General features: G+C 45.6%; 1 protein-coding gene across 3 annotated transcripts in view; it reads left to right on the top strand.

Annotated features, from left to right (window-relative positions):
• DYNC2H1 (dynein cytoplasmic 2 heavy chain 1) overlaps positions 1 to 19,607 on the top strand; it is a 413,010-nt gene that overhangs the window by 225,290 nt on the left and 168,113 nt on the right. For all 3 annotated transcript variants that reach the window (XM_066586361.1, XM_066586352.1, XM_066586344.1), the window contains exons 75-78: positions 3,001 to 3,073; positions 9,113 to 9,273; positions 11,794 to 11,919; positions 13,773 to 13,883. In XM_066586361.1, the coding sequence (XP_066442458.1) occupies positions 3,001 to 3,073; positions 9,113 to 9,273; positions 11,794 to 11,919; positions 13,773 to 13,883 (471 nt within the window). The remainder of the gene's footprint in view (positions 1 to 3,000; positions 3,074 to 9,112; positions 9,274 to 11,793; positions 11,920 to 13,772; positions 13,884 to 19,607) is intronic.

Here is a 19,607-nt window from a genome sequence, read left to right as displayed (position 1 = left end):
CTTGGAGCCAAGTGTGGTTCCTTCGATATGATTGGATGTTACATCATGAGTTAATAATAGCATAGACCTCCCATGTTATTCGCGTCTGTTTCCAGTAAAGTCGCTGGGGAAATTTTCGCGGTAACTTGAAAGCGGAAGCTTGTCTCAGATTCGGTTCATTGTCTACTTCCTAGTTCCTTTAATCACCCATGCAACCGGACAAACAGATATATTTATATCTTGGTTGCGTGCTAAATTCCATCCAGCAGAGTTTATAAAACAGATATTTCATATAAGCAGAAGTACCTATTGCATAACTGTAAGAACATTATATTTGTAGCAGGACAGAAAGCAAATATGTATACAGAATGACAACTGTCTACTGCCAAGGCCCACCGATCCATATAGATATATACTGGGCTTTCACCACACTAGTTCTGATCACACCCGTTGTGGGCAGGCATCCATTGATTCAGACAGCCAGCACCCATGGGGTATGGAACTAGCTCAACACTGTAGCCCGCACCATACGCCACCACCATACATTTACAGCGGGTGGTCACTAACAGGATAAAATGTGCCATAGTGGCTCATGCTGGGCAATGAATCCGGCACATATATACACACCTTTGTTAAACTTTACACCATCTATTAGTTGACTTAAGGCTGATTTATATAAAACAAGGAGAATCACTCAAAATTCGCTGAAAAGAATCTTGAACGATTCTCGTTCTGTCTAACTGCAGGGGCATCGTGCAGTTTTCGTGCACGAGTCGCTGAATTGTCAGCTTGCTAGAATTGAGCGATCAGCTGTTATCAACAGGGCTGGCTGTTATCAGCCGGCTGCGCTGATAAGATTCTCTGTGCCTTTGTCCTGCTGTGAATTCACAGAGGGGCAGGGTCTGTAAGTGCAGAGAACACTACAGCTGTTTGCTTATGCAGAACAGCTGTAGTGTTCGGCGAGAGATAGCGGTGGTGTCCCACTGCGCCTGCATAGCTGTATAGTAGCTAATTAGCTAATATAAAGACTGCAAAGATGATCGCTCAAAAGTGTCACTCAAACTATCGTCAGTGTAAATGGGGTATTAGTGTGTTCCAGTTTTTGCACCCCAAATTTTGGTGCATAATGTGCAAAGCTTATAAGACAGTTTTCTGGCGCAATGTTCCATTTTTAGAGGGTCTTTCCAGTTCCAGCTTGCAGTCTCCTAACTAGTTTCATATTCTGATTCTTTAGTCAAGGTTACAGTTGCTTTTAATCTTCGTCCTCAGAAATGGATGTGAGCGCACTTGACTAGTGATCCGGCCCGTTTTCAGTATATTGTGTCTCCTCTTATATTGCTCATTGAGCTCTTGTGCTTGAGCCCAGTGCAGAGTTCTGCTGACTACCCATAAAATTCTCCCCTTCATCAGACCCTAAGTGTTTCCGCATTGTAATTCAGCAGAGCCGTATGCCAACATTGCATTGGTATTAACCTTGGAGAACATCCGATGAGTATGGAGGGAAGAGGCCATTATTCTCTCTCCTATCATCTCTGGCACAGTGCAGTTTTCGCCGCAGCCGGACATTCATCATCTTTTAGATTTCATCTACAATCTGTAATTACTAAAACAATTGTTTATTTACTTTTTTTTTTTCCTCCAGAAATTCTACAGTTTTCTTTCTTTTATTGTATCATTTAACAAAATGATTTATTTTCTTTCTGCTTGTTCATACTAATGAGGTTGAGCTACACAAACTGCATAAATAACTTGAGCCACATTTCAGCCAATCGTTAAATAGCATTTCAGTACGGCTCAGTCCAGGACATAGACTGTGTCTAATGTAATAGGTGTTGCCCACTAGGGAGCGCCTGCCGCATGCTATTTATATACTCAACTTCACAGGAAGATGGCATCAGGAAATGTGACCCATTATATAAGTCACATTTTTGAGTTAAACATAACTTTAAGAATATTTGGATGTTTTTGTCACAATCTCTCTCTAAGGCCTCATGTCCGCGGGGAAAATCGGGCCCGCTACGGATTCTCCATGGAGAATCCGTAGCGGGTCCCTCCTGCCCTGCGGACATGAGCGCTAAAATTAAGAATATACTCACCTGCTCCGGATCTTCCCTTTGTCGCGGCTTCATCTTCTTTCCGTCGCGGCCGGATCTTCTTTCTTCGGCCCGGCGGATGTGCACGGCACGTCGGTTGCGTGCCCCGCGCATGCGCCAGCCCGAAGAAAAAACATCCGGCCGCGACGGAGAGAAGATGAAGCCGCGACACAGGGAAGATCCGGAGCAGGTGAGTATATTCTTATTTTGGTCTCCCGCGGATCCGGACGGCTTCCATAGGCTTCAATGGAAGCCTGCGGGATCTGTCCCCGCGGGAGACCCGCACGAAAATGGAGCATTGTCCAGATTTTTTCATGCTCCATTTTTTTTAAAATCACTTTTATTGACCATCCGCGGGTATTTAACTATCCGCTGCGGATTCTAAATCCTATTTTGCCCGTGACATGTTGGACATGAGGCCTTATGAGTCTCTGGATGGGTCATGGGAGCTAGTTTACATACTTTTTTCCCATGGAGCACCTGCCGCTTAGGATCCCCTCCAATCAACTGATTGAAGAGGCCACGGTGTTCTACTGAACGGATTCTCTGACCTGTGACATCATGCAGATTGGTCACATGGCCTAAGGGCAACTCTGCCCTGTACTTTAATACCAGGCACAGCTTCTATATAATGTATGGCACTGTGCCCGGTATGAACTGGAATGACAGCGGCGCTCAACCAAGTGCCACTATCATTTCAATCAGCGGATTGGTGGGGATCCCAAGCGTGGACATCCACCGATAAATGGCTGTTGATGACCTACCTAAGGATAAGTCATTAATATTGTAGTGCTAGAAAATCCCTTTAAAACCGGTCTAGTTCATGAAGAACCTCCAATATATTCAGTTATTTTTGTGAAAATGTAAGATCTGGTTGCTGTCTAAACAATGTTATTTATAATAATCAAGTTTTCTCCACTTTCGGTAGGTTCTTGTGATACAAGCTGTTCGGCCAGACAGACTGCAGAGTGCTATGGCCCTGTTTGCGTGTCGAACTTTGGGTAAGATTTTTTTTGAGACAAGCATCATGTTTTCATGTATTTTTGGGCTTCAGTGGTCACGTGCCAATCATGGCAGCATCACCAGTGCTTGGCGGAGCAGTCATGTGCACAGTGAGCAGCGCATGACCGTCTCGTCGTCTTTCTGGATCACGGCGGTGAGGCCCAGGGCTCCAGCGGTAGACCTGACAGGCACAAGAGTGAGGAGTATGCCTTATTTTTCTATTGTTAACCTTTCCATGCCCATACAATTTCTTTTACTCCTGGAAAACGCTTTTAAAGGGTTTTCCAAGTTGTAGGTAGCAGTGGGCTGATGCATTGTATGTAAAAAAAAGCTAAAAACTGTAATCGCCTCTCACTTCAGTACTGTTCCCCCATCGCCACGTGCCGCACTCTGGTCTTCTGTTTAACCTAAAACATTGCTGCCTTTGATGTAGTTACGCAAGTGACCACTGCAGCCAGTAGAAGGTCCGACAGGAACCTCATCGGTGACACCCCGTAAACCTGCCGGTGGCCTTCTACATTAGAAGCCCACGTGGGAGGTTTACAGGACATCACCTGGCCAAATGCCCATATCCTCATGCTCTAATTTAAAAGGTATCTTCATCATACAAAGCTGATGATATATGAAATGCTTGACAGAACTCAATTTAGTGATTATGGAAATAAAAATGTTCATCTGTTTTCTTTTTAGAAATCATAGTGACACAGATGACAACTAATGCTGTAGCTTACACAGTTTTTTCATTAAAAGATGAAAAAAAACCCACTCGTATTTGTCCACCACTAGGGGGAACTCAGGAACTTACTGCATATTTGTATTGTTTTTTTTAGTTCCATGCATGAATAGTATGCAGTAAGCTCCTACGCTGCCCCTAGTGGTGACACAATTTTATCAAGTAACTATGTCTATGCAGAGAGTTTGGTGCTCCATACCAGAAAAATTAAGCTCCGGCATGATGATAAGAAGTCAATCAGCACACAACGTTGTACATTCCAAAGAGCCGCTCCGATTATTTTTTTTTCTCATTCATTATGTGGGTAGTATTACCTTGGTTGGTTATTCCTTTCTTTCTGAAACTTCCAGATGTCCTGCTCCTCCGGTGGTCATGGGATCTCATCCTCACAACCTGAGAATTTATTACTTGGTTTTGTGTTCTCTCAAGAAGTCAGTTGTGTAGTCAGCATAATTCCTGTGTAATGATATTACATGCACTCTACCACACAAGCTCTTCACGGGCGGTACATAAGCTTCTATCACAGTTACTGCTGATGGTTCTAGTCTCCTGTCACACAGTTTTAATAAAGGAGATCACTGCTCATTCTCCTAACTGTATACTTAGTCTGTAGTTATAGGTGAGATGGTACTGGCTTTAACTGTGTTACGTCCGCTTGGCGCACAAAAGCCCCACTCCTTAGAATGGACGCTAACGTGCTTATTTAAAACCGCAAATGCACACATAGAGTACTTGCATAGACCAATTGCACCTCTCCAGACTGACCCCTGTCCCTTACTAACCAGGGAAAGTGGGGAACCCCTGTCTAAAAGCGGGGTCATCGTCCTGATAAGGTCTGCCCCAATGTAGTCTTATAGGACCTAGCTATCCCTGATCAGGGAGCTGCAGAGATGCACTAGACACACAGAACATGTGGCTGTACACACGCACACACTGTACTCAGAACAGGACTGCACATAAAGCATATGTCTGGCATCCTTCACAGACCTAACATACGTCGCCGTTCACACCAACATACAGTGTAACACATTCCACATAGAACAGGACAGTTCACACCTCATGTCTAGCCACCAGCACAGACATACAACACAAGTCACTGTTCACACCAACATACAACAGGTAGTGCATACAACACGGACCCCACCCAGAGCTCGCATGCATACCAAAGCAGTCCAAGTGTCCACACCAGGGAGATAGAGAGTCCGCCACCGTGCTGATATAGGGAACAGTGTCAGGTATCACACATCTGACACGCACAGGACATCAGACGTCTGGAGGCAGCACCTGCGCAGGTATAGGGAGAAGCCTGCGGGTCGCCTGAACCTGTGTGGTCACCGTACCATACACTACACAATGCATGCACCCCAGAAAACGCAAGGAGGGAAGGGACAGCAGGTGTCCAGACCGTCTTCAGGGGAGGAGAGAGACACTACAGACTAGCATGCAAACACCAGCTCTGAGTGGCATAAACAGTAATACATATGGCACTAAAATGACCAGCAATCTCTCACAAGGGTTTGCTGGTATTTATCTGCTACAGACCAGGGGGATTGGCTGGTGGAGAATACCACACCCAGCCAGCTCAATTAACCCCTACCTGTGAAGGTGTGCACATGGAACCCTGTCGACCACAGGTCCCAGACGCACAGCCTTAACAAACTGGTCATGGGATGCTGTACTATGGCATCATGAAAATGTTAGCAGAGCTTAGAGAAAGTATCAGAAGGGAGGTGGCACTGCATGGAAGTGACTGCAGTATACTTAAGGGACATCCAGAGTGTGACCTGCAATCAGGTGAGAGAACAGGGATAGAAAAATGTGTTTTCGCTGGAGCGGCCCTTTAAGATTAGAAAAATGGTGTTCAAGGTTGGCCATTCACGTTAAGGTAGTACAGGAATCTCATTGATGGAAGTCACCTCCCCCCACCCCCATTAAATATTCACTTAGAAGTTGAAAGAATTGTGTCCAACGTCTTGGTTTATGGAATCAATTAAAAGTGAGTCAGTCTTTTCAGTCCAAATTGAGTTAATATTCTGTTTTTAAACATTTTATGTAATGAAGTTCTGTTCTCTCCAGAGCTGATTTAACTTTGTTCTGCAGTAAAGAATTTCATTATGATTTATTACATTAATGTCTGGACTTCATTACCAGCGAGGAGAACTTTCCAGTTAGCCACAGTTCCTTTAGGTCATTGCCACTTGGATGGAGATTTTATGCAGTGACAACTAATAAGGATGTTGGAGAATTTCATATGAAGGAAGAACTGACTGTAGCAACCTTGTAGGGTGTAAAGGATGGAAATGGCAATTTGCTTTCTTGATTAATGTGAAATCTGGGCGAATTTTCATAATTAGCAAAATGTAGCTACTTAGGTCATGTAATATACCAGGGTCGTGGACTCTCTTACTCTGGACCGACCTTCAAATGCTAACTTCCAAGATGCTTTATACACGGATCTCTACTTACTGAGCAGTCCAAGTTGCCGTAATGACACCCACTTTTCTGATGTCACTTCCTGCTCTGCAGGTATTGACTGAAGCTGTACTGCACAGACTTCCTGTTCTTCCCGCCTCTCGACATGCACCAAGAGCATGGTGCTTTTTTTTTCAACTGCTTCTTCCTGCATTAGGACCAGAAAACAGGGAAATGCAGATGAAGTGGAAGCACAGTTTAATAGTGTTATATTCTTGCAGGTGGCGGTCAGAGTAGGAAGTCTGTGAGGTGCAGCTTCAGCCAATACCTAGGTCTTATTTTCAGGGAAACAGGGTAGCAGGAGAGCAGGAAGTGATGCCTGAGGAGGAGAATGTTATTTTGTTGACATCTGCTGTACAGGCCAATAACATGCAGCAGGTTTAGTAACGCCCATTTTCTGTGTCAGGCCGCCTGCAGACAGGTGGAAATTCCACGGCGGGATTTCCGCCGCTGGAAGCCTGCATAGGATTGCATTAACAAACGCAATCCTATGCAGGCGACCGCGGTTTGGCTGCGCGACATCTCACGCGGCAAACAAACCGCGGCATGCTCTGTTTGAAAGCAATGGGCTGCCGGCGAGCGCGGGATGAATTTTCGGGAAGGGCTTAAAAATATAAGCCCTTCCCTGAAAACCATCCTAAAATGTGTAAAAATAAAAAAAAAAGTATACTCACCTTTTTCCTGCAGACGGAGTTCAGCCGCGGACGGCCGGCAATTCTCCTGAACTGCTCTGTGTAGTATTCAGCAGGCGGGGATTTAAAATCCCCGCCTGCTGAATGGGCTGCCTCTGATTGGTCATAGTCCTCACCAATCAGAGGTAGCTCTCACTCACCCATTCATAAATTCATGAATGGGTGAGTGAGTGCTGCCTCTCATTGGCTGAGCGCAGGGACCAATCAGAGGCAGCCCATTCAGCAGGCAGGGATTTTAAATCCCCGCCTGCTGAATACTACACAGAGAAGTTCAGGAGAACTGCCGGCCGTCCGCGGCTGAACTCCGGCTGCAGGAAAAAGGTGAGTATACTTTTTATTTTTTTTATTTTTACACACTTTAGGATGGTTTTCAGGGAAGGGCTTCTATGTTTAAGCCCTTCCCGAAAATTAATCCCGCGCTCGCCGGCAGCCCATTGCTTTCAGTGGAACCTGCTGTATTGCCGCTCCATTGAATTCAATGGGCATAGCGGGCAGCGCTGGGCCGTTTCGCCGAAAACGCTGCTAGGTGCAGATTTTTCGGCGAATTGTCGGCCCCGGTCACGCGATTTGCGTATGCGCATCCGTCATGCGATCCGCAAATCGCGAGAAAAAACACCGTGTGACCAAGGCCTAAGGCTGTGGAGTCTGAGTCCCATTTCGGTGGAGTCGGTAGGAATGTTCTGACTTCGGTTTATAAAAAAATACACTTATTAGTATAACTTATTCAGTGCAGAATTTGTTGCATATTCCCTTTCATGGGGATTTTAGAACAGTTTTGAAATGCCCCATAAATGTATTTTCTATTCATCTAAGCTCCTGTTTACCAAAGACATCGATAACTTGGATGTGGAGTGTAGGCTGTAGCTCGATTATTTCATCAAAGTGGTGATGAAAAGCGCGATCTTACCTGTTAGTACAGTAAATTAAACACTTAAAACGTGAGTCATACACTCCTTGTCAAGAACAATCCCATCCCTACAAGAAGTGCAAGAATGGAAGGAAACTTCCTCTGTGTGATGGTAACGTTGATGTAAGTGATTGCAATATCAGAGCTAGAGGAGCATTTATTGTGGGAAACTCATAGGCTGTTGAAGTTGGCGTCCCAGAGGGTCCTATGCATGTTGTTTTGGCGATAAATTTGGTGATCGGACAGCCATGGAAGTGTGACAATGCTGTGGGGGCTTCCTGTGACCCCCTTGTGTGTGCAGCCGAGCATTATCCTGCTGGAAAATCCCTCTTGGAAGCCGCCATGAGAGGAACACATGTGACTGCAGGATGTCCTGAACATATCGCTGAGTGGTCATTGTCCCTCGTACCACTACTAGGGCAGACTGACTGTCATTTGTGATCAACCCCAAGACCATCACACCAGCAGGGGGCAGTGTGCCGCTCCACAGCAAAGGCAGGATTGAGACGCTCATCCTGAGGTCTACAGACACGAACACGGCTGTCATCAGTGCCAAAACTAAACTTGGCTTCATTGCTGAAGACAACCGGGTTCAACTCCGTAGCGTCCAGTTTTGCCGTTCACCGCTACCGATTTCAGACAACCATGTTAAATATTAATGATCCCTAGTAGCTTTAGGATAGGTCGATGTTATCAGACCAATGCGGGTCCAACACCTGAGATTTCTGTCAATCAGCTGTTTGACAAGTGCTTTTAGCCCATGAGATCACATCCATTGGTCAGATGACCTTTTGTGCAACTCAGTCCCATTGAAGTGAATGTACATAATATATGTCGCTTTGCCTGGTATACAGTGAAGAAGCTCACTTAAGTACCGCAGCCCTCTCCAACAGCTGACCAGCAGAGGTAGCAGGAGTAGGACCCCCACCAATCTGAGATTGATGATCTGCAGAAAATCCACAAAAAAATCTGCAGAAACATGTTGCATGTGGATTTTGCTGTGTTTTCCCCAAGGATTTCAATCCGCTTCGTTAAAGAGGTGAAATCCACAGTAACGTTTGCAGTACAAATTGACATACTGCGGACTTAAAGGGCTTTTACAGTTGATGACCTATGATTGGTGGGGGTCTTGGGTATCGGACCCCCATCAATCACCTGTTGGTGACCTATCCTTTATATGTGAACCTACCATTCAGCTCTAATATCCGAGTTATAACTTCTTGTTTTAATACAGGTATTAAAGAATTATCTCCTGCGCCCCTTAATCTGAAACGTCTCAGTAAGGACACGCTGGCCATTGAACCCATTCTGATCATCATTTCTCCTGGAGCCGACCCATCCCAGGAGCTGCAGGAACTCGCCAGTGATGAAGTCGGCAGAGAGTGCTATCGGGAGGTAAGTACACAGACGCTTCTTACTACTTCCTATAGCAATTTGCTGCAGTAATACATCTTTACTGGAGTGACTCACTAATGACCTTTATACCCAGGATATGTGATGCATGTCTGATTGCTCGGACCCCCATTATCCTTTAGGACGGAGGTCCTAATCGGAGGTCCTAATCCCCCTGTTCCTCCCTCACTGCACAGCCAGAGTAAGAACTTTGAATGTAGAACTGGTTGAGTAATCCACCTGTCGCATCATCACTGTCTAAGGGAAATGTTAATCGCGTATGGGCGACGGAACGTTCGCAAATGATCGCATGTCTTCCGCCGCTGCATGCAGAATCTGACCTGTTTATGTGAGCCTGGCTTTACTCTTATGTCCGAGGGCCAGGCATTAATAATAATAATCTTTATTTGTATAGCGCCAACTTATTCCGCAGCGCTTTTATTGCATTAGCAATAAAGCCCATTGTGCGAAAAATACAATGGGCTCTAGAAAAAACGTTGTTGCTCTTCTTTTTGGTATTTCTTTCTTTTTTCACAAAACATTAATATATAAAATGTGGAAGAGCGAGGGAGAACCGAGATTTGTTCTTCTGCTGTCGAAGAAAGATTGAAGTCCACCAGAGTGAGAGTGAACAAAGATTTGGGCGGAGGAGTACAGGGAGGAAAGGGAGCAGAGGTGTCTCCCAGCGTGGGTGAAGAGCGAGTTACATAGCCCCTCCTTCCTTGGGGTGTGTTCACATGTAGCAGGGACGCTGTGAACCTCCTTCCTTGGGGTGTGTTCACATGTAGCAGGGACGCTGTGGACCTCCTTCCTTGGGGTGTGTTCACATGTAGCAGGGACGCTGTGGACCTCCTTCCTTGGGGTGTGTTCACATGTAGCAGGGACGCTGTGAACCTCCTTCCTTGGGGTGTGTTCACATGTAGCAGGGACGCTGTGAACCTCCTTCCTTGGGGTGTGTTCACATGTAGCAGGGACGCTGTGGATTTTCGCAGTATTTTACAGTACAACAGCGTGGAGGCGTTTTCAAGAAATCTTACGCTGCAGAAAAAATATGCAATTGACCTTCAGTGTAGATTTTAAATCTATAAGGAGAGCAACTAGAAGGTGGATGAGAAGACTTATAAGGCCATGCATGCTCCTCTAGGAAATATATGCAAATAAGGAAGAGGGAACAATACCTCTGTTGCGCCACCTATTGGATGACAGCATTTCTGCAATTCAATGTCGGAGCCTTCAAACAGGTCTTTGGAACAATAATTGGGAGTTGAAAGCAAAGCCAGAATCCATACACAGACAGCCGTAACGGAGTGTTTGCCCCTAGATCCTGGCTTGGCTAGTGAGCGGCCTGTGATGTGGGCGAGGAGGGGTAACATCACTCCTTCAGGAGAGCACCTAGAAGGTGAGTGAGGAGACTTATAAAGGCATTCATGCTCCTCTGGGAAATATATGCAAATAAGGAAGATGGAACAATATCTTGGTTTTCAATTCCAAATCCTTGTTCCGTATAAAGAGTCAGACATTGATTTGCAAGAATGCTGCCCACATAATACCAACCGTAGTATTTACTATCATAGTGCCCACATAATACCAACCGCAGTACCTATTATCATAGTGCCCACATAATACCAACCGTAGTACCTACTTTCATAGTGCCCACATAATACCAACCGTAGTACTTACTTTCATAGTGCCTACATAATACGCATCGCAGTACCTACTATCATAGTTCCCACATAATACCAACCATACTTCCCAAATTACACTAGCTGTAGTACCCACATAATACCAACCGTAGTAGCTACTATCATAGTGCCCACATAATACCAACCGTAGTAGCTACTATCATAGTGCCTACTTAATACCAACCGTCATACCTACTATCATAGTGCCCACATAATGCCAACCGTAGTACCGACTATCATAGTGCCCACATAATACCAACCGTAGTACTTACTTTCATAGTGCCTACATAATACGCATCGCAGTACCTGCTATCATAGTTCCCACATAATACCAACCATACTTCCCAAATTACACTAGCTGTAGTACCCACATAATACCAACCGTAGTACCTACTATCATAGTGCCCACATAATACCAACCGTAGTACTTACTTTCATAGTGCCTACATAATACGCATCGCAGTACCTGCTATCATAGTTCCCACATAATACCAACCATACTTCCCAAATTACACTAGCTGTAGTACCCACATAATACCAACCGTAGTAGCTACTATCATAGTGCCTACTTAATACCAACCGTCATACCTACTATCATAGTGCCCACATAATGCCAACCGTAGTACCGACTATCATAGTGCCCACATAATACTGCCTCACTTCTACAAGATACAGTCTGCAGTCTATGCGGATGGATCCTTCAGCCCGACTATGTTGGACTTACTAACATCCTTCTTGTTTCCTCCTAATATCCTGATATGATTGTAAAGTCCTCTGTAAGTTCTGTGAAGTTACTGATTTGCTGCTTGAACTTCTCTAAAATGCTAGTATTTGTTTCTAGGTGGCAATGGGTCAAGGCCAAGCCGATGTGGCTATACAAACACTGAGGGAATGCGCCCGGGAGGGAGAGTGGTTGTGTCTGAAGAATCTGCATCTTGTCATCTCTTGGCTGCCGGTCCTGGAAAAGGCGAGTCCAAGAAAAATAGTTTCCAAATGCTAATATTTATTTTCTCATCTTCCTGGCCCGTCTCTCATATTCATTCATGAAAATACAATTCTAATCATGAGATAACGCAGTGCAATCCTGTAAAGTGTAGTACTGCAGCATACGCTGCGCTCCAGACACTGCAGATAGTGGGGTGATTGCAGCAGGAAGTTGGACATCACTGCCAACTATTAATTATTTGCAAACTCTTAAATGTTTCCTTTAATGTTTACAAAGTGTAATAAAGCAATAAATCAGCTAAACAGATCACACAGCAGTCAGCGGGGAACGAGAACCCGTTGCTGTCATGGACTTGTTTAAACTCTTAAAGGGCCACTCCAGCGAAAACACATTTTTTTTCATTCCTGCCTCCATCACCTAATTGCCCGTCATGCTCTGGAGGTCTCTTCTGCATATTTCAGTCACTTCTTTGCACTAAAGCCCCCTGTCTGATGCTTATCAGGCACCACCTCCAGAGTGACATTTTTAACTTTCACTTTTAATCAGTCCCATGATGGATCAGTACAGCATTGGCTGAGAGTATATTATTTTTTGCCTACTGGGGGGGGGGGGGCAGTTTAATTATCCTTGTCTTTTATATTCACCAATATATTCTATAAACCATAAGTATACAGTCAGGAGGATAAGTTGTGATCTCCTCTATTATAACTGTGTGACAGGAGCTGTGTGATTCTCATCAGTAACTGTGATAGGATTGTCTGTGTCCTCCTCTAAGCCGTTTCTGTGGTAGGGATCATGGAGTAGCATCACAAAAACTAAGAAAATGACTAGAAAATTAATCCATAACTCCCAAGTCAGAACTGGGATCACATGACCATCTGAGGAAAAAGAGGCCAAGAGTTTCAGACTGAAGGAAATAACTAACCAAGATAACACTGGCTCACTACACTATCTACATTATGAATGAAAAAATAAATCACCGGAGTGGCCCTTTAACCCCTTAATGCCGTAGGATGTAAGTTTACATCCTGGCAGGGTGGTAGTTAATGCAACAGGATGTAAACTTAGGTCCTATGGATGGCACAGTCTCAGAAGTGAGCCTTGCCACCCTGCAGTGGGAGTCTGCTGTGGCTAATAGCTGGCCTCTTGTTGCAACAGCGGGGAACGATGAGAATGCCGATCCCTGCTGTTATCATAGCGATCAGAGCTTTTCTGGTTCAAGTCCCCTACAGGGACATTAGAAATGTGTAGAGCTCAAATAGAGATCGGGGAGTCTGGGGAGCGGTGTTTCATACTCACCAGGTGCCCCTTTTCTGCGCCCCAGCGGAATTGGCGCATACACAGCGTGACTCTTCAGACGTCTCTGTGCGCTCGCACTCTCGTAAAGATGAATGGGAGAGCGTGTGTACAGAGTTGTCCGAAGTGTCATGGTGTGTGCGTGTGCCAGCTTCGCAGGGGCATAGGGGCAGTCAGGGAGTATGAAGCACTTCTCCATGGGCTCCCCTTTCCAGCACCTTAGTTTATAGGGCTGATGGGTGAGCGCCAACACCCCTGAGTGCTACATAATTTGCTGCTTTGTTGCTTCCCCCTCTGTTAGCTGCTTGTTTAAAAGTGTTGGAAAACCTGTTTAAAGCTAAAATGCCCTCATGGTGAAGAATGGAGGCCTCTGGAGGGGGCTAGCTTATGGACATGTTGGCAGGCAGAATTTCAGTGTGGTTTGGTAAATGAGGTTCCCTTTTAAACAAGTGTTCCCTAACCTGCCATGTATAACATATCCCTGACATACGCTGCTAGGTCTACCCGTGCTTGTAGTTATGCATCTTATAAATGGTCATTGTGCTCTGACTAACGAGCTTTTACCTGTAATTCAACAGGAATTAAACACTCTGCAACCAAAATCTACTTTCCGTCTCTGGCTTACAGCAGAAGTGCACCCAAAATTTGCACCCATATTATTGCAATCAAGTCTGAAGATAACCTATGAGGTAAGGCAGATCTTATTTGTAAAAACACTCATTTTTAAGCAAAGCTTTTTTTCCATTTTCTTAAAGGGAGTTTCCAAGTCCAACATATTGATAAACAATCCTCAGGCTGCATCATTAATGATGATCATTAATGTTTGAAGTGATATCAGCTCAGGCATGATCACCACAGCGCCGTACATTGTATAGTGGCTGTGCCCGGTATTGCAGCTGAATTCCATTTACTTGAAAAGGTCTGAGGTGCCTCCCCGACCGTGTGACTGATGCCGGAGAAGAGGCCTCGATACTCCCTAATTCTGTTTTTACATATTTTTCATTTATTTTTAATGGCTTTACGCTACTGTTAGTTACCACTCCTGTCCGCACTTCATTTGGCAGTAGTTGAACATATTTACATGTACCTTATAGTTCATTCACACAGCCGGATACATATTGGACGCAGCATGTTTACACAACCAAAAACTCCCTTTCCCCCGTGTATTTCAGGCCTCTGCATGTTTTGTGAGCCTAGGAACGCAGAATGTTTACGTGCGCAAAATTAACCGCAGAAGGGACCGTTGTTTAGATGTGCAAATGTGCAGTGAATACACGGGCTTTTTGCGTATTCACTGTGTAGTTACACAGGTCCATTGACTTCAATGGCCTCTTCCAGCGCGTTACATGCACCAAAATAGGACATGCCACGGATTTTTTCATGTAACAGAAAGTTGCGGGAAAAATATGCAGACGTGAGCGAACCTATTGGAATTCTGCTGCATAAATACAGCCGAGTGAACGAGCCCTTGAAGTTCTTTCTGTATTATTTGTGTGATGTTCGATTCTCGGTAAATCTTAGTCCCATGATTTTGTGAATATTGCTATTTCTTAATATACATATATTGTGCAAGATTTATTTGAGAGGTAGCCATGTTCTAATAAAGAGATAAGAAAAGGTGATATTCTGCAAAAAATTGCACCTAAACGTGCATTTCTGTACATTTCTCTAAGGTACCATTCACACGGCTTCCCCCCCCAATGAGGGAGTTACATGCTCCGCCCCTGATCACATGACTGTGGCATCATCACAGGTCCTGTACGCACACGGCTGCTGTCCGGCTAGGTGTTAGTATTCCATAGCAACTGAGACTGCGGGGTTTGTGGTCTGCCTGTAATCTACACAAGGATGCGGGACCATTGATGACTGTATTGTCATCAGGGGCGAAGCATGACGGTGACGTCGTCGCAGGTCCTTCATCTGCAGTGCTGTGCTGCGTTTGATCCCTGTTGTATGGGATCAACAATGTATGTAGCGGTGCTGTGTGTGTGACGTGGATGTAAGCACAGCTGTGTGACGCATTGTGCCATTAGAAACACTGGTACTTAATAATTACTAGTCTGTTTATATGAATAGGAATAGGCAATGCAGGGTCCGTGGGGATCGGACAGCACACGGAAGGGTCGAGGCGCAGCACGCATATGGCTGTATGTGGTCTAAAGGTCTTGGCTAGTTACAGGTTTACCTTCCCAAAATACTTTTGATGGTAGAAGTTAAAGAGCACCTGGTGTGACTATTCTAGTAAATACTGGCGTGTTCACCCTGCCTCTAACTTAGTTAAGGACTCCAATTTCTCCTGAAATCAATCCAGGACAGTAATACGACATGATAGCACAACCCGTAACAGTCTGCAGTTCACATCACAGCCACTAGGTGACCATACTAGGCACACAGTGTATGGACACCTCCGTACTTGTATTTTTCATGCAACTACAATTCAGGGGCATCTTTTGTAATAACTCGGTGCCGTTCCTCTATTACTCCTCTTAGAAGTGCTGGGGAGTCCGTGCACAGCTTGTCCAATCAGTGTTGACTGTAGAGACACACCCCTTTAACAAGAGGAATGGTTTCCAATTCATTCAAAAATATTCAGGAGGCGTAACAGAGGAGCGGCCCAGTACAGAGTCATAAGAAAGGGTCTCCCTCTACTACGAAGGCCGGGCTCGCACGGGCGTAATTTAATTGCGTATTACGCGCACAATGTATGCAAAGAGTCACACTTGCATATACAGATTGAGTATAAGAGCCGTCGCCCCGCCCCCATGGAGAAGTGGGTGTTATGTTTGTGGGCATCGTTGCGCTCGCCCTGGTGATTTCTCGGCAGAGGATGCTGGATCAGCGGGCACTGGAGAAAGTGCGCAAACAGATCAAGTCCATATAACCAGTGACTATGAAGAGTGCGGGGGTCACTGTGCTCCCGCCCATCAGGAAAATATGAACACCCCCTATCTGTCCAGCACCACCCAGCGTACATTTCCTACGTCGTATTCTTTCCAGTATGGTGTCTAGGGAAATTTTCTCTTGCCCTGTGTGTGGATTTTGTTTGGCGCTATATTGTGTATAATACGCGCATAAAAAACCGCAGCAAGTTCTATTTTACTGCATATTACGTGCGATAGATCCCTATTGTTCGCCGAGTACGTATGAAAACGCAGTACATGGTACATAATACGCAAGTCCACGCGCTGGTAACACGCGGCGTTCTTTATGCAGTGCTTTACCATACAGTCGTTTGAGCCCGACCTAATTGTGCAGGATTTCTAATTTCGCAGAAACGCATCCTTCTAATTCCTATCTAAAAACCGTGAAGAAAAAAAATCTGCACCGCCTCCAGGGCGCCGTAGTTCATGTCCGGTCGGATAGTGTGCGCTCTGAATACAGACCATCGATCTGCTCCCTTTACAGCACGGATTTGTGTTTTTCATAGTTTTAGTTGATATTCCCTTATATTACGCACCCACAGAAGCCCTTAATCTCCGCCCGCTCTCCAGTCCTCAATAGCCGCCCGCTCCGGAGGAGTCGCACATCTGAGATCTCCGAAGAAAGACGCAACCACTAGAAAATCAGGCTGAGAGGCGCGCGGCGGTGCGAAGCAGCTGCCTGCTTTACTTCCAGCTGCTAAGTGTTTATAAATGTGTCTCTTACGTAACCGCCATCCATTCAGGGCACAAAATACGGTTAATTTCTAGTAAATCAAGGGCTTTGCTTTTTCTTAAGTATTGTACTGTATTTCTGACAAATTGCAGCTTTCCAGCGCAGACACTTCTTATGGCTTTAGTAAAAAGCCTGTAATTGTATTCACTTCAGAGCGGGCAAATAAAATGTATTGTGAGAATTACGTCTCCGCTGCCCAGTGCGCCGCGGACGAGGAGCAGACAAACCTGCCGCGCCAAAATATACGGGGAACCTAAACTAGCCTACAATTTGGATGCAGCCGGTGACTCTCCACTTCTGTCACCTCCAGATATGGAAACTAAAGTAAAAGTTATCAGCAGGAGCCAAGTGTACCAATATACAAGGGGAACGCCGTAAGCATCGTATGAACATAAAGGATGTAATATGCAGAAGTGTAATAATATGTATATAGTGCAGGTCAGACTCAACTGGAGATTATATACAGCAGTAAAAATGGGAACAATAAGGCCACGGTCACACGGGGCGGATTCCCGACAGAAATGTTGTGGTTTGGCCGCAGCGAAAAACCGCAACATTTCCGGCGGGAGAACCGCTGCTTCAAAACCCACAGCGGTTTTGAAGCGGCCCGGCCACTCGCTTTTCTGCTGCGGCCGGCGCTCCCATAGAGGAGAGCAAGGCTCGCAGCGGAGAAAAAAAATGAACATGCTGCGGTCGGCAAATCCGTGCTGCAGCGGCGGTTTCTGCCGGATTAACCACAGCGGATTTGCCGTCCCGTGTGGACGAGATTTCTGAGAAATGTCGTCCACATGGCTGGCTAATCCCGGCATTAGTGGCCGCGGCGAAATTCCGGACTGAATTTCTGCGGCAAATCCGCCCTCTGTGAACCCGGCCTAAGGGTGCCTACCCAATAGCAATAATTTTTCTAGAGATGTGATTGCCTCACAGCGCAGAGAAAACGCTGCGATATTGCTCGTTGTTCTCAATGAGGCCGGCGGCAGCAGTGCGGACCCCATTGAAAACATAGGGAGTACATCACAGACTTCTGCCATAGCTGTGACAGCTATGGCAGAGGAATCCTTCATCATCGCAGGGGCACAGCTGTGACAGAAGTCCGTGATGCTATCCCATTGCTTTCAGTGGAATCAGCACTGCTGCGGCCCCATTGAAAGCAGTAGATTAGAGGCAACCCCCGCGGCGATAATTATCGGGGAAGGGCTTGAAATATTAGCCCTTCCCTGAAAATCATCCCTAGTTGTAAAAATTTTTTTTTTGAAATTCTACTCGCGTAGGAGAGTGTAGTGACTGGCACAGGTTGGATGCATATGTGTAGTGACTGGCACAGGTTGGATGCATATGTGTAGTGACTGGCACGGGGTGGAGGCAGCAGTGTAGTAACTGGCACAGATTGGATGCATATGTGTAGTGACTGGCACGGGGTGGAGGCAGCAGTATAGTGACTGGCATGGGGTGGAGGCAGCAGTCTAGTGACTGGCGCCGGGTGGGGGCGGCAGTGTAGTGACTGGCGCCGGGTGGGGGCGGCAGTGTAGTGACTGGCGCCCGGTGGAGTCAAGAAGGAAAATTCTGTGGCAGCAGACAGTAATGCAGTAAAACTTCTTCCTTTATTCCTCCACACACATAGGTCAAGAAGGAGTGGAGGCGGCAGCGTAGCGACTGGCTGCTACTTCAGGATGGATTGGAGAGGGAAGAGTTTAGTGAGGGGAAGCCCATTCAGTAGTAGTTACATATGTTAGGGAGAATATGAATCCGGGCGACAATAAGGACTCGCTGACACGGGCCATTTTCCTGTCCGGGTTCTGTCTGTGTATTTCGCGGACGGCAGTCGGACCTATTATAGACAATTAGGCTATTCACATGAGTGTTTTTTTTCTTTTTCACATGGACCAATAATTGGCATGAAATGAATGGCAGCTTGACCTGTTCTAGTCAGGTTCACGGTTGTCCACTGCCCGAGGGTATCTGACAGCACACAGGTCCGTGTCCATGTGCTATCCAATGTGAGCTCCACACTAGAGTCTCGGGCACAACTTGCTCTTGGGCCTAAGAGTTTTTGATGTCTTCACAGTAAGAAAGGGGTGGATTCTGGAGATGTTTCTGAGCTGCAGGTGACACCAGCGAGCAAGAGATTGAGTATAGGGAGCGAAGGAAAGATCAGAGTCAAGTATGACCCCAAGCCTGCCCAATAGATGGACTATTAGGATTCGGTAATCTAGTAGACGGCAGAAACAGAAGTAGTTTGGTGTTTAAAGGTTTTAGCTTCAGCTATAGAGAGGAGAAGATGCTAAGGAGACCTTCTAGTGTTGGATAAACAAAGATGGCCGAACCACTTCTCTAACTACCTGATGCACACTGTGCATTAGTATGCATCGGTAGTCTAAGACACTACATGCTGATGTGACTGGCCGGCACCGATCAATCCAAGCAGGTGTAGTGTCTCAGACTAATGATGTATACTAATGCACAGTGTACGGCCGGTAGTCGGAGAAGTGCTGCTGATCACATTTGTAACATATTCAGCATTGTCCGACCATATTGACTATGGATATCGGACAGATGACCTTTCTGAACCGCAAGAAATAGATTGAACTCCATCTTAACTTCTGGCAAAAAGTAGAACAAATAAAAAGTCTAATAATTCTGATTACAAACATTACCCTGATAATAATCAGTTTATGGTGTTTATGACCTGATTACTACCAGATCTGTCTGCCATCATTAGTATTATCTCAGTCTTTGTTAATTACTATTGTATTTCTTAA

This window comes from Eleutherodactylus coqui, chromosome 1 (genome assembly GCF_035609145.1).
Source record: "Eleutherodactylus coqui strain aEleCoq1 chromosome 1, aEleCoq1.hap1, whole genome shotgun sequence".
In the NCBI taxonomy this organism is placed as follows: domain Eukaryota; kingdom Metazoa; phylum Chordata; class Amphibia; order Anura; family Eleutherodactylidae; genus Eleutherodactylus; species Eleutherodactylus coqui.
The sequence above is the reverse complement of the archived record's forward strand: the minus strand, read 5'-3'. Positions and strand labels throughout refer to the sequence as shown.